This window comes from Convolutriloba macropyga, chromosome 5 (genome assembly GCF_964194025.1).
Source record: "Convolutriloba macropyga chromosome 5, txConMacr16.3, whole genome shotgun sequence".
Classification (NCBI taxonomy): domain Eukaryota; kingdom Metazoa; phylum Xenacoelomorpha; order Acoela; family Convolutidae; genus Convolutriloba; species Convolutriloba macropyga.
The window spans coordinates 16,582,830-16,598,564 of NC_134472.1; the positions used below are offsets into that span (position 1 = coordinate 16,582,830).

At 35.8% G+C, this 15,735-nt stretch overlaps 1 protein-coding gene across 1 annotated transcript in view; it reads right to left on the reverse strand.

Annotated features, from left to right (window-relative positions):
* Window positions 1-1,369: 1,369 nt before the first annotated feature.
* Window positions 1,370-15,735, reverse strand: part of LOC142339174 (uncharacterized) — a 37,475-nt gene continuing 23,109 nt past the window's right edge. Inside the window, exons 6-10 of the mRNA XM_075388972.1 lie at window positions 15,239-15,410; window positions 10,107-10,303; window positions 5,434-5,660; window positions 1,995-2,236; window positions 1,370-1,736 (exon numbers count right to left, since the gene is read on the reverse strand). Coding sequence (XP_075245087.1) covers window positions 1,467-1,736; window positions 1,995-2,236; window positions 5,434-5,660; window positions 10,107-10,303; window positions 15,239-15,410 — 1,108 coding nt within the window. The 3' untranslated portion in view covers window positions 1,370-1,466. The remainder of the gene's footprint in view (window positions 1,737-1,994; window positions 2,237-5,433; window positions 5,661-10,106; window positions 10,304-15,238; window positions 15,411-15,735) is intronic.

A 15,735-nucleotide genomic window follows, 5' to 3' on the forward strand; every position in this document is an offset into this window, starting at 1 on the left:
CAATTTTGAATATTGAGTGAGGTCTTTATGAAAAAACATAGTTTTGTAAGTTGCAATGAGTGATATTGCAAGGCTATTCGAGATTAATTGTAGAGACCATAACAAGTTTCTGGCCAGTAAAACAGCGAATGGGAGGCGGAACTTACTAGATTTTTTTCGGTTGCGAAGTAAACTGACTGATTTGGGGACACTTGCAGAGAGAGTGATTGGTTTGGTTTTGTGTGGACCATTAATAAGTTTTAACAGAACAGTTCTTTTTGGTTATTGAATTTACTCAAATATCTGTCTCTGGCTATAACGTAATTTGTTGCTGGTATTACATATTTTGATTATTAATTCAATTATCCACAGTGAAGATTTCAAGCGGCCAAGAAAGCAACATTTTTTGGGACAACACATTAAAATCCCTACAACAAGAGGAACCACCCAACAAATCCTTCGGAATGTCAATCCTTCGGGATGTCAATCCTTCGGAATGACAATCCTTCGGAATGTCAATCCTTCGGAATGTCAGTAAATGTTAATGAAATTAAAGTTCCATAAGTGAGTTCAAAAATCATTTTTTTTGTGTTGTTGAGTGAAGTAAGTCACGCAATTGACCTAAAAGCAGAAATGAAGTCACGGTAAGACGAAACAAAAATCTGTTCGACAAAGTAAAAAAAAAATTAGGAGCGCAATAATAGCCGCCTGGAGTTGCCGACGCGGCTATTTATTAGTATAAAATTGCGTCTCTTTGTTTGGATTGCCTAAACATATCACTCTTAAAATGTTCAAAAAAAAGAATTGTCTTGCAAAAGACCTTTATCAAATTTAACCAGCCTGAATTTTAGACTGGTTCAAAAAATGACGAAAAAACCCGAAAAATTGCAACATTTTGGGCTCAAACACTCGTAAAAATAACCTTTTAACCTTAAACTACTTTCTTCCCGGGAGCTTCAGCTTTGGGCTGTAAAGCAGAAATACATCTCTCCCGAGAAGTTAATGAATTACCAACTCAAGTCTTAGCAGACAATGTCAATAAAGTCAGTCAATTAAAAACATTATTAACAAATAAGCTTTAATTCAGAAGTCGGACTATGACCTTTGGGTTTTCATCGGGCAAAAAATGATTTAATGTATATAACCCTAAGAGACCTCTACAACTTTGCGAAAAAAATAACGGTATAAAAAACCTGCGTTAGACGAAACATCGGCCAGCAAAAGATCTCATTCTGCTGGACTAATATAATTGCTACAAATTTCGTTTAAGAGCAACTAAACAAGACTACCGCTTACAAAATTTCTGAGGGGTTTCTTTACTGTTCCAGTGGAATTTCAATTAAATAACTTTTGTCTTCCTTTCGAATTTTTTGGGTATCCTGAGAAAACATAGGATTAGAATGTAAACTTCATAAGATTTACAAATACGGATACTTCGAGTTTCTATGCATATTATCTGGACAAAGAAAGTAGATCAAAAACAAAATTCACCAAAACATTGGCTTTCCCACTGGGCCTCCATACCTCTCTTCGAAAGAAAGAGCCTGGTAGCTGCTTGACGTGTCTTCAGAAGCACTTGGGGCAGCACTTGTTCGGGCTAATTTGGCAGCCACTGCTGGGCTCATAGGAGCTGAAGTGCTGGATGTCATTAAGTGTGGTTTCTTCTCAGGAGGACCCGTGTAGTAGGGGTCATAGTCTGAACCCGAGACAGATGGCGGTGCAATTTGTGATACTGTTCGTTTCAGGGGTCTGGCTAACTATAACAGTAAACCAATTAAACGGATTTCATTATAAAATGTATAGAGATTATGCTTTTTCTATCAACCGTCTACGCAAATCCATCAATAAGTCATTTAAAAATGATTTTGAAATAAGATAAGACAATAACAGATGAAGCACAACGTACATTTGAACATTAAAAATGGAATTTTTTGGTCATAACAAAGCTTCACTTTTGGAAAACGGCATCCATGTAAAGTATGGCTATGAACATTTTCAAAACTCGGTAAACTAACCTCGTATTGACTGCGGCCAACAGTTGCCCGTTGTTCATCTGCAATCCATCTTCCGGCAGGAACAGCCCTGTGTGGAACAGCGGATGGTCTGGGAGGGTAGTTGGAGTATCCAGCACCCACTCTGTAGCTAGGCATCAGGTATGAGTCAGGTAGTCCCCCATACACATCGTCGTATCCTCCTTCATAAGGATGGTATGGGTCTTGGTAATCACCATAGAAGCTTCCAGCATGTCGAGGAGGTGCTTAAACGAAAGAAATTAACTTTATTTAAGTCTGACCTTGATAGAAAGCTCAATGCTGCGTAGCGTATGCCAACCTACACTCTCTAATTTTACACCAAACAAAAAGTAAAGCATCTAATTAAAATGACAGAAACAAAAACAACTTTTCACAGATTCCCCTTTCGCACAGATTGAACCACACCTTCCCGTTCTGACTACATCCATTTTCTCGATCGGTTTCATACCTGCCCCAAACAGTTTTCAAACAGCGCCGTCGAATTTCCCGAAACTAGCCGCGAAGTACACTGTTCAGACCCTTATATTAAAAAAAAGCAAAAGTGTCAAAAACAGAGCAAAAGTTTCAAACGCTAACATAATTCAAGAGCTTCCTTATAAACCAGTAAGTGCGGATGAATTGCTCTCGACAGGCGAGGGCAAGTTAATTTAGGGTATAGATTAGAATTTTCATAGATGCAAAAACTCGGACCTCATAGGGATTCGATCTCGCGCCTCCGTGATGCCAGTCAGACATCTTTACCCCTCCGCAACGCCCCCGTAGAATCAACTGCTAACAATCGCTTTTATATTAACGATCGCTATGAGAGCAAATAAAATTACTCAAAAATGAAGCGTAACAAAGTCACTTGAGAAGTACATAACGTTCTAGAACAAAAAGCGCAAAAACGGCCAAGCAAAAACTTTGCATAAAGAAAGACCAGTACGTTTACAATAATCGCTTTAAACTTCGTTTGAGAGCAATTAACAACCGACTTCATTAGTAACAACAATATTTGCCCGAGAAAGGCTAATAGAAATTAAATAAACAAAACCAATACGGAAAACAAAATTTTCTTCAGCACAATATTGTGGAACGAGATCAAAAAAGAACACTTTTAGCGGTATCATAACCAGCAATTCAATTATATTAGGGAAACAATTAAAAAATATATAACAAAGGCCAACTAGCAAAATGAGCCATTATCTTTCATACAGAAACCAATACCTTTACAAAACATTACCTTTAACCATTACAAAAAATGACACAATGCTACACTTTACACCATGCATTACTAGAAACAAACAACTGTTAAACAACGCATAAACGAACCTTTGACCGCATATTTAACACGATTTAACAGACACGAAAAAATGTACCAGACAATATCAACAAAAACACCCGTTATGTTTATTAACGTCTGCCAGGATTGCATTTAAATTTTAAAACAAACAAAAAACCAGCTAGGAAACATCAACGGACAAAAAGCATTAAATTTCAGTAAAAGCAACCAAAATGAAAACTAGCCGGCAAAAAGAAGAAGAGATAAATATTAACGGAATTTGTTTCTAAGTGTCAAAGTGCTCAAATTTGTGGTGCCATTTCCTCAGCTTCTAAATTGAAGGCTATTAAGCTTTATACTAATCTTAAAAATTTTCTTGGATGTAAAAACTCGGACCTCATAGGGGTTCGTAACGAGAACTCCAGCAGTCACATTTTAACCACTAAGCTACAATCCCTTTGCGAATCAACCGCTAACAATCGCTTTTATATTAGCAACAAACTTCATTTTGGAATGAGAGCAAATGAAATCACTCAAAACGAAGTGAAACGTAAAAAAAGTCACTTGAGAAGTCACAGAATATTATAGAACAAAAGCGCAAGAACGGTCTAGTAAAAATTTTGCATAAAATGACGAACACGTTTACAATAATTACTTCGGACTTTGTTCGAGAGCGATTAAAAACAAACAATTTTAGTTCAAGCTGTCAGGGCACTAAAATTTATTGTAAAAACGCTCGAAAAATTCTATTCTGGAAACTTTAAAACTACAATTAAAACAACTGAACTTCGAAAAGAAAGCTACCAGAGTTCTACTCAAATATATAAACATAACCAGAAGATTGCCGGAAAAAAGCAGTCATTGATCTCCATAACCCCAATTAGGATTAAAAATCTATCTTGGAAGTGCGAGCTGTTTTGATTGGATTTCAGTTACACATACTTCAGATTCTTAATGAGAGGATACAGAGACTGAAATCAATGACAATTAACATTGACATGGTAACTCAGACTTATTAGAACAAAGTTCAAGTAGCTGGTATCTAAAACTGTGCGTTATGGTTTATCCCGTTTCTATTTTAAGTTCGTTGATTTTAGATTGCTCTGCTGAACAAACACCAATTAAAAGCACCATCAGAAGAATAAAAGAGTGAAATCAGCCCAGCGTGAGTAAAGCGGAAATTTTTGTCTAGCGAAGTATTAAAAAAATTGTAGCGATATAATAGCAGGCTGAGAAGATGAGGGCGGCTATTAAAAAGCAATGCCATGACCGAGGAAACATATGCCATTTAAGATTTGATTGAGCAAACAGTATGTTCAAAGATACAAAACACCATATTATAGATCAGGAATGTACAAAAACTAAAAATTTCAAAATTTTCAAAAGTTGCGGTTCACAGAATACACGGAATGCAGGAATACACGCAAATAAGCATCCAAAAAGTATCTAAAATCAATTCCGTAATGCTCCATTTCTTGGACAGCTTGATAACAGATTTTGTACAGAAAAGCCTAACTACAAACAAAAAGCCATTCTAGGACAGGTCCTGAACTACAATTCAAAGCAATTTCATTGATTAAACAGAAAAGACCCGACCGCTAAAGTACTAGGAATAGACTTTGCAGAAAATTGAGGAAATCAACCCATCAAAAACTCTATTTATGGTAAAAACATATAGCCTCATTAACTATAAATTAAAATGACGGAGGTGAAGAAGAAACCATTCAAAATTAGTGAAAATATTTCAACCTGCAAATCCACTTGCTTTTTCGCGACATGTCCGGTTTCGGAGAGATCGAAATCACTACACAAATTGGACTTAAAAGCATCAGAATAATTGAGAACTTAGCGAAAAACATTGTAGGTGAACTCCTAAGTACAGTTTACAGAACTTTCACTCATCAAACCAAAAATTATACCTTGGAAAAGTATGAATTGACTTAGAAACCCCCTGATGAAACTCGAGAAAAACTGTAGTCAAATTGCCGCGCATGAAAAAAAACTATCAAGAACGCGGTTTTCTGTACAAACATCGTTTTCTCGCTCTAGTTTGAAATTAATTAGCAGATCAGCGTTAATAGGTATTACAAGTAAAGGTGTTAAAATATCATTCTACGGAGTACGGGGGTAGGGGTATTGATACGGAAGATCCCAATTTACCTCTGGGATAGTGTGGGGGTGCCCTAGCAGGTGGCGCTGCCCCATATCCATCATAATAGGGATCTCCTTGATGATGGGCCATTGCGGGGTCTCTGAGCATTGGGTCTTCTGGCATGAACCTTTGAGGGGGGTATGGTTGCTGTGGCTGGTACCTGCTATCCTCGTAGACATACTCGTGTGGGTGAGGAGGGGGTAGTCTTCTGTAGGCTGGTGGAGGCGGCCCATACCTTAACAAATTAAGCCCGAATGAAACACCGGTTAACTAATCTATAAAACATAACCGACTAAAGGTCGGAGGAATTGCTCTCGAACGACTAGTGAGAGCCCTAATCAATTGCAGCCTGCTTCAGTAGGGGGGAGCCTAAATGGGATTAAGAAGTTCAAAAGTGGGCTTCAAATAACCACAATAGAGAATAACATTCAACTTTTTAAGATTTATAGTGAAAAATGGCACCAGTTTCGGCGAACTTTTCATTTGACTTTCAGTATTAAATTGCTGCCAATTGAGTTGAGCTGCTTGAAATTGTGATTGAGAGAGAATTTTAGATCACGCGAAACGCGAAAAGTCAAGGGCGTATAAGTCACACGAAAAGTCAAAACGGTCGAGCGAAAATTTTGCATAAAAAAGACACACACGTTTACAATAATTGCTTCTCTGCGAGAGCAATTAACAACGTGGTTTCTCAGTTTAACACAGCACACATCTCAAATAATTTCTGGCACCAATCAAAATTGATGATGAGTGCAGAACATTTTGAGAGGCTCGCCCATGAAAGGCAAATATGAAAGGAAAAAGGCTATCCAAAATTTGACAGATCGCCCTTTACATAATCAATTTATGTTCTACCTATGTTTTTTATCGTGCATTTCAGACAATAGTGAAGTTTCGGAAAAACCTAAGCAATACTCAATGCCTCAAGCTTTCTAGTTTTATCACAATTATTTTCAACGAAACCCGTAAGACAAAAGGGGTCAGATAAATTAAAAAATCGCATTTGAAAAGACCTAAAATAGGCAAAAATAATTCTAAAACTGTTGTTTAAAAACTTTTATTAGGTTTGTCACCACAGTACAACAAGAAACGCGCATCTATTCATTCGCACTGCTAGACCTTAATATACATTTAACGGATAATGAGAAAATACCTTTCAAGTGACTTTGAAGCAAATGAAGAGTCTGAATCATAAGCAACCACATAACAGCTTTTTAACAATAGCAAGCCAGGGCAAAGACAGAGTCAATCAGTAGAAGGAATACAAGCAAAACTACGCAATTTACAAAACCAGTGAGCAATAAATATGGTCAATAGTTATAAATCGGTACTGTTCGAGAAAACTCATTCCAAACATTTAAGAAGCGTGAAATGACAAAGTAAACGAGCCGGAAAAAATTCTTTCAATTTTTGAAAATAGGTGTTGTCAAAGTCAAAAACAAAAACTGCTTATCGCAGCTTCCAAGAATTTCCATGGAAGAATCATCAGACAAATTAAAAACTGGTTAAGAGACAAACTCGTTAAGAGCATGAATTGAAAAAACAGAACGTCAACAAATACTGGTATAAGTCAAAAACTCATTTCAATACCTATAAAAACAAGATGTCAAGGTCACTTTTTATAATATTTACAAATTGATCTCTTTACTATTAAAAAAATTATAAATTCAACAATAGCTAACACTGAGACACGATACAAAAAACCGCAAAAAAAGCAGCCTGTACCAGGAGGCACGTGATAAAAACTAACTTTGAAACACCAAGTCATAATGTTGATTATAGAGATGTACTTCAATTATAAGGAAATGTTAGACTTTCTCACGGTAGCAAAAGAAGATTCGTGACGCAAATCTCACGAAAAATTCAACTGTTGCAGAGAAGCAACATTGGGTAAAAGGTAGCCCAGGCATGCAGCAAAAGAAAAGAAAAAATGACAGAATTTATTTCAAAGTGTTAAAGAGTGTTCGAATTTGGTGTGCAGTTTCAATTAGATTCTTAAAAAATATGCTTAATTCAGCTTGAGGCTAAACTTGAAGCTAATACCAGCTAGAAATTTCTCAGATGGAATTTGATAACCTAATGCACCTCTGCTTAATGAGGGGTTTTATCGGTTTCCTTTGATTCTGCTGTTCCGGACATGACCATATTTACTAAATTGCGTAAATCAATGAGCAAATGATTTCAAAACCCATTGACTTGAAACAGTGAGTGAGGTGAGTCAGGTGTCAAATGTGAAAGTCGTGGCTTATGTAAAACGGAAAACGTGATCTAAAGGTAAAGCGAAATTATAAAAAGGAGAGCGTCTAAACATATTTTTAAAGGAGAGCGGCTATTAATCAAACGAAACATCAAAATGTTGCACAACTTTTTAAAAATAGGTGGCCTGGGAATCATTAAAATCAAAATTTTATTATTGATAATTTCACCAACTTTCAAAGAAAAATTTGCGCTTTTTAAATGCACGACATGAAATTCAAAAACAGTGTCAAAAAAAAGAAAATTAAGAATGCACAATATTAAAAATTGGACGTTTTTAAAGACGTCAGCAAAAATTTTCCTAAATTCTACCATAAAGCTCCATGATACATGAATATGGTATTTACCCATTTTCCTCAGCATTGACCAGCAGTTTAGTGAAACAAAAGAAAAGAATAAAAACTTAAAAACTCATAAAGGTTTTGACAATAAGTTGTATGAGAGTCATCAATATCAATATCATCTACTTAATCAATATAAAGCATCATTAAAAGCTTAGCTTTTAAATAAACATAGCCGGCAAATTGCCGTAGAATAGCCGCCGTTGACGCGCTTTACGCACATCGGGATTGAAACAGAAAACGAAAAAAAGACAGAAAAGTGTCGAAAAGTGTTCTAATTTGGCGTGGAGTTTCAGTTAGATTCTAAAACTATGCTTAATTCAGCTTCTAAACTGAAAGCTGTAAAGCTTAATACTAATGTCAGCTGTCAATTACTCTAAAAAACTTTGATAACCTAATGCTCTATGACTTAATGACCGGGCTTTATCGGTTTATCCCTTTCTTTTCTCCTAGGGCCTGACCGTTCTTTTCTGAGAAAAACCTTTGTTTCTCAGCAATATGGCAATTAAAAAAAACTATGTGAAAAGAAGCCGCCCTACGCTGCAAGGCCTTTTAAAGCATTTCATTCGTGCCTTTCTCCGTCGAATACTTTGGTGAGTCAAGTGACAGAACAAAAACGGGCAAGGTTTTCCATAAAGATCATTCCCTCATTACATGACGTCCAAACAAATAATTCTATTCAGTTCTTCAAAGCCCTGTTCTCAAATTTTAACTATAACCAATTAACGTCAGGCGAACTGCTCTGAAAGGATCAGTGAGCGGTTGGTTTGGTCAATAGCTAGCTTTGGTTAAGGGAGACTAGCTTTAGCTTAATTGAAGGGGCCTGGGGTTACCACCGTTGGGAGGGGGGGATGGGGGATGAAGTGGGGGGAGGTGCCAAACTCGAAAAGCGGCCCATCAAAATGAATTCATGTCCCAAAAAACCAGTTTCAGCGAATCACATAATTAGAACATAGTTACCAGAAAGGCTCAGAGAGAACTTAATGCCCTCCGTGAGTTGCTGTTTGTTCTGTTTTTGAAGGCGAAAGCTCGAAAGAGTCAGACGAAAAATCGGTCAAGCGATAAATCGCATAAGATAGCAAACCAACTAAAGTCGGAAACATTGCTTTCGAACGACTAATCGGCAAAATGCTTTAATTCATAGGGGTTCAGTCTAGATTAATTTCACGGCACCGCTCTCCTGCATGCTAGACGGACGCATTAATCACTCGGTCTCAGGTTCTTGCAATTTCCTTTATTACCATCAATTTAGTTTTAGCAACAGACTTAATTTCTGAAACATAGCCGTCAGATTGCCGAAAAATAGCCGCCGTAGACGTGCTTGACGTACATGGGGATTGAAACAGAAAAAGAGAAAAGAGAAGATAGAATTTGACAGAATTTTATCCTAAGTTTCAGAAAAAGGTTCCAATTCGGTGTGCAGTTTCAGTTAGATTCTAAAACTATACTTAATTCAGCTTCTAAACTGAGAACTAATAAGCTTAATACCAATAGCAGCTAGCAAACACTCTAATGAACTTTGATAACCTAATTCTCAATGACTCAATGACCGGGCTTTATCGGTTTATCCCGTCTCTTTTGATTTTTCTCCGACTTTGACCGTATTCACTATACTGCGTAATTCAATGCATGAAAGAATTTAAAATCCATTCAGTTGAAACAGTGAGTGAAGTAAGTCAGAAAACAAACGTGAAAATATGTAAAACGAAAAACGTAATCAAAAAGTAAAGCGAATAAAAAAATGGAGAGCGCCTAAATAATAGCCGTTTGAGAGGCAGACGGTGGCTATTAATAAGAACAATGAAGATCATTTAAACTCAAAGTCAAGCGTGAAAAAGTCATTCAAGAGGTGAAGTCAAAATAATGTTCAAAAAGAAAAGTGCAAAAACGGCCAAGCAAAAATTTTGCATAAAAAAGACAAGCTTACAATAATTGCTTCAAATTTCTTTTGAGAGCAATTAAAAACCTCATGTCACTGCATAACATAAACCTGTATACTAAATCCAATCCTGCTATCTGTGCAAGGAGGCGCATAAATCGTAGACTTAAAAACGCTTTAGAGGCAGAAGAGAAACAGTTCCCACCTTTCCGTAGGATGGTATCCATACTCGGCTCCCTGGGGATGATACATTGCACCAGGATGAGGGTGTTGAGCTGGAGGGTAGCCATGTGGACCATGGCCATACTGGGGCGCTAATCGATGAGGTGGAGGAGGGGGCGGCAACATTTGATGCTGACCATGAGGATGTCCTCCCGCAGTTGGTATAGTGTAGTGACCCGCCTAAAAATGCCACTTATTTCTCATGTTATTGCACCAATCTCAATTAATGATTACTTGCATAAAATTTTACGTGGATTAAGGACTCAGAACAAGCTATGAGTCAGTTTGTTTTTTAAGCCTAAAGCACCATCTCCGTGAGTCATAAAGGATGCTATTTTTCTAACAGTGTTATGATGAGCAGATTGTTGACACTATATTATTCAATAGAATCGTTTAAAACAATTTCCTCTTGCAACTCAATAATTAGCTGATTCAACGCAACTAGACTGCTATCTGCGCAGTCAGGATGATGCTTATTTTTAAAACAAACCCCACCAATGACAAACATAGCCGGCAGATTGCCGGAATAGCTGCGAAAGAATAGACCTGCGTGCCATATAATAGAGATAGAAACAGATACAGATCCAAATTGAAAAAAAAATCGACGCCGCTCAAAAAACTAGGCTACAAAACATTCAGCGATAAATTAGTAAAGCTTGTTAAAATTCATTCCACAGAAGCCTCTTATTAGGGACCTTTACTGCACAAATGAGTTCCTTTGACCGTAAACAAATTCAAATTAAATTTAAGTTTTAAAGTGCCAAAGTCATTTTATTGAGTGAGGTAAGTCATGTATGATCAAAATCTAATCACGCAAATAACCTAAAAACTTTCGCTAGAGCGAGTGAGAAATGACGTCACGCGCGCAAATGCCGTTAGTGAGAGGAAGAAGTCATTCAAAAAATTTGACTTTTTCAGCTTTAATGTGTGAACAAATGTAAAACGAAAAAAGAGCGTCAGACGACGAAACAAAAAACATAGCCGGTTGAATTCTGGAAGCGAATCGAAGCGTCAAAACTTCACTAACCGTAATTGCAGCGGAAGCCACTACCTTTTGTATTAAACCCTTAACTCACTGCCTCTCCAGGTCTGCTCCAAAATTGGTGAAACTTAAACCACTGTCACCAAGAGAAACAAAATGCAGCAAAATTTTACATTATTGAAAACGTTTGGTAACGTTAAGAAATCCGAAATAATTAAGGTCGTCATAAAACGGATAGTCTGAAAAAGCTGAAAAGGTTATCAATTGCCCTCAAATAATTCATGATTCTAATCTGAAAAAAATCGCGAAAGCAAACGGCAGATAATAATCTTAGAAACTAAGTTAAATCTTTAAATCTTTCAAATTTAAGAACAGAAAACACCTATAACTACATTTGTATTCACTGCAATTAAGACAAAACACAACACACACTTGTTCTTTGTTGTGAATATGCTAGACAATAGGATTTCAAACTAATTAAAAAATTAAATTGATCATAGAAAAGACATAAGCAGCATAAGAATATTCAAAGACAAAAAATCGTTTAAATTAATACCAACACCGGAAGAAAGTTGAAGTAAATAGTCATAAGCGGAAATTTTGGAAAAGGCTTGCTATCAGACACTCAGTACAACCTTATGTTGAATGAAATCAATTGCAAACCAAAGAAATGATGAAAATCTAAGAAGCTGAAACCATTCACTTTTAACAACTGAAAAAATCCATATACCGAAAAAAATTGTAGGTGCCATGACAAAGCTAGAATGATAATAACTAGAATGTGAAGAATATGGGCACAAGGTAAGGAACACCGTAACAGAAAGACATTCTTGATTTTTGAAAGTAAGAAATCAATTCAAAAAATTCAAGAAAAACAAATGCATTTCATTGTTCGGCATTCAAGACATAGAAAAAAAAACTAGACATCCGATAAAAATATCTATCTTCCTGAGGAGAACAAAAAATAGGAAAAAGCAGAATTCAAAAATACGAAACATTGAAACATTTTGCAAAAAATGGTCAAAAAACTTTTAAGACTGCATTTATGAAAAATTTTTAACTTTTTTTCCAAAAACTTAACGCCGAAAAAAGATTGCAATTTTATTGAAACGAAATTGAAAACCCTCATGTTTCACAAAAAGACTATTTCTAGCAATTACAACCAAAATACAAACCAAAAAACTGACGAAAATTGGAAAAAAATTACCAAAATCGGATTAGCATATGTAGAATTTTACATCTAGAATAAAACAAATTTACATCGAGGTTGAAAGAGGCGCTGAGTATATGAATTATCAAAGAGAAGTTGCCATTTTAACTGATTTCTGACAAAAAGACTGTTAAAAGATCCAAAAATGAAGAAATTAATAGAACAAAAGCCAAAAATTAACTAAAAAATCAAGAAATCTGGGCCAATTTTTAACTTGAAACGCATTTTCATGCTTTGCAAACTGTGGCATCAATTTCCGAGGTTGACATTTCAATATAGTATCAAATAAAATTTATTTCTATAAGAAACCAAATTAAAAGCAAAAAAATTGGGCCACTTAGACGAAAAAACGACTAAAAACGGTTATCTATATGTGCCATTCAGTCAAAAACTACTTTTCAAAGTCAAGAAGTCATCCACTAAACGCAGCGCATGATCAAAAAAACTTCTCTCGCTTAGCGAAAATCTCTTCACCAAGACAGCTTTTCTCACTTTCGCTTTTAGGTCAAAATGCCGCGTGAACAAATCTACTTCCTGTAAAAAAAAACATAGCCGGAAGAATTCCGGAAGCAACTCGAAGCGTCAAACCTTCAAAAACAAAACCGTCATTGCAGCGGAAACCATTACCTTTTGTATTAAACCTTCAACTCATTACCTGTCCAGGTCTGATATAAAAATTGCTGAAACCTAATCCACTGTCACCAAGAGAAACAAAATGCAGCAAAATTTTATATTATTGAAAACGTTTGATAATGTTAAAAAGGTCAAAATAATCAAAATGGTCGAAAAACTGTTAAACTAAAAAAGCTAACAGGGCTATCAATTGCTCTCGAATGGCTCATAATTCTAAGCTCAAAAAGATCGCGAAAGCAAACGACAGATAATAATCTCAAGAAACTCAGATAAATTTTTCATAAAAGAATGCTCAAATTTAAGCTTCAGAAAACCACCACAATTAGCTTTCTAATCACTGAAATTAGGACAAAAAACAAAAAATACTTCTACCTTAATGTACATATGCTAGACAACATGATTTCATACTAATTCAAAAATAAATTGCTCATAGAAAAGACATAAGAAGTAGAAGAATATTCAAAGGCAAAAAATCGTTTGAATTTTTACCAAGGCTGGAAGAAAGTTGTAGTATAAATAAGAAGTGGAAATTTTGGAAAAAGATTGCTAGCAAACTCTCAGTACTGCCTTATGTTGAATGAAATCAATTGCAAACCAAAGAAATTACGAAAATCTAAGAAAAAGCTGAAATCATTCAATTTTTTAACAACCAAAAAAATCAATATACCAAAAATAAATGTAGGTGCCAGCACAAAAGTAGAATGATACTAACTAAAATGTTAAGAATATGGAAACAATGTAAGGAACACCGTAACAAAAAAAAACATTCTTGATTCAAACTAAAAGTTAAAATTCAAATTAACAAAAATCAAGAAAAACGAATACATTTCATTGTTCATTATTCGAGACAAAGAAAAGATAACGAGTCATCCGATACAAAGATCTATCTTCCTGAAGAGAACAAAAAATAGATAAAAGCAGAATTCAAACATACGAAAGTGAAGAATTTTGCAAAAAGATGGTCAAAAAAAACTTTTAAGACTGCATTTACGAAAATTTTTAAGTGTTTTACGAAAAATTAACGGCAAAAAATGATCGAAGTTTTATTGAAACGAAATTAAAATCTCTCATGTTGTACAAAAAGAATATTTCTAGTAATTAAAACCAAAATACAAACAAAAAAACAGACAAAAATCGGAAAAAAACTACCAAAATCGGATTAGCTTATCTACAAATTTATAAAAACAAAATAACATCGAGGTGGAAAGAGGCGTTGAGTATATGAATTATCAAAAAATAAAATGCAATATTAAATGATTGTTGGCAAAAAACGGTTAAAAATCCAGAAGTGAAGAAATTAGTAGAAAAAAAGACGAAAATTAACTAAAAAATCAAGAAATATGTGACAATTTTGAACTTCAAACGCATCTTCAGGCTCTCCAAAACACTGTGGCATCAATTTCCGAGGTTGGCATTTCAATATAGCATCGAATAAAAATTATTTCTACAAAAACCAAATCACAAGCAAAAAAACTGGGCCACTTAGACGAAAAAACGGCAAAAAAAAACGGTTATCTATATGTGCCATTCAGTCAAAAACTACTTTTCAAAGTCAAAAAGTCATTCACTAAACGCAGCGCATGATAAAAAAACTTCTCTCGCTCAGAAAAAAATAAGTTCACACGGCAATTTTACTCATTTTCGCTTTTAGGTCAAAACAGCGTCTGAACGAATAGTACTTCCGGTAAAAAAAAACCTTAAGAAAACCAATACTCCTCTTCGAGTCGTAAAAAAGACCGAGAGAAAACCAATCCTCCTCTTCGAGTCGTAAAAAAACCAAGAGCACCGCAATATAGCTACGCTCAGCTTACAGCTTCGCAGCTATAAAACATAACCGACTAAACGTCGGAAGAATTGCTCTTGAACGACTAGTGGGAGCTCTAATCAATTGCAGCCTGCTTCAGTCGGGGGGGGGGGGGGGGGGAGCCTAAATGGGACTAAGAAGTTCTATAGTGGGCTTCAAATAACCATATTAGAGGTTAACATATACCACTATTAAGATTTAAAGTTAAAAAATGACACCAGTTTCGGCGCACTTTTTATTTGACTTTTAGTATTAAATTGCCGCCAATTGAGTTCAGCTGCTTGAAATTGTGATTGAGAGAGAATTTTAGATCACGCGAAATGCAAAAAGTCAAGGGCGTAAAAGTCACTCGAAAAGTCAAAACCGTCAAGCGAAAATTTTGCATAAAAAAAAGACACACACGTTTACAATAATTGCTATGAACTGCGTTCAAGAGCAATTAAAAAATTCCAATAAATCGATTTCAAAAGTCATTATGTGACTAGCCTCGACTGCCTGCTGGTCGAACAGGTGTTGCATATCTGTCAAGTACGCGTCATCCGGGTCATCGTATATGTGTTTGTAGTCTTCCAATCTGGTAACTGCTTTTTCTGCAAGTTTAGCACCTTCCGCCTCCCACAAATCACACACGTGACGCAGGATTATATTAGTCATGTACCTGAAACATTCCCAATTCATTCTCAAAATTTTAAAAAATCACTGCAACAGTTTTCGGCGCATTTGTAGGAACCAAGGCAACCACAAAAAGAACACTAAAACATACCCGTCAGATTGTCGAAAATTAGCCGCCATTAATCCCCATAACCCCGATTGGAATTGAAAGAACAGAAAAAACTGGCGAAAGCCTGATTGATGTTAAAAAAACACAACCGTCAATCTCTAAGAACCGCCCTTCGCATCATAAGTATAGGTCTCCAAAACAGATTCTGTGAATCGCATACTTGAAGACTAGCGAGCTGAAAGGCTCTAAGAGCACTTAATGC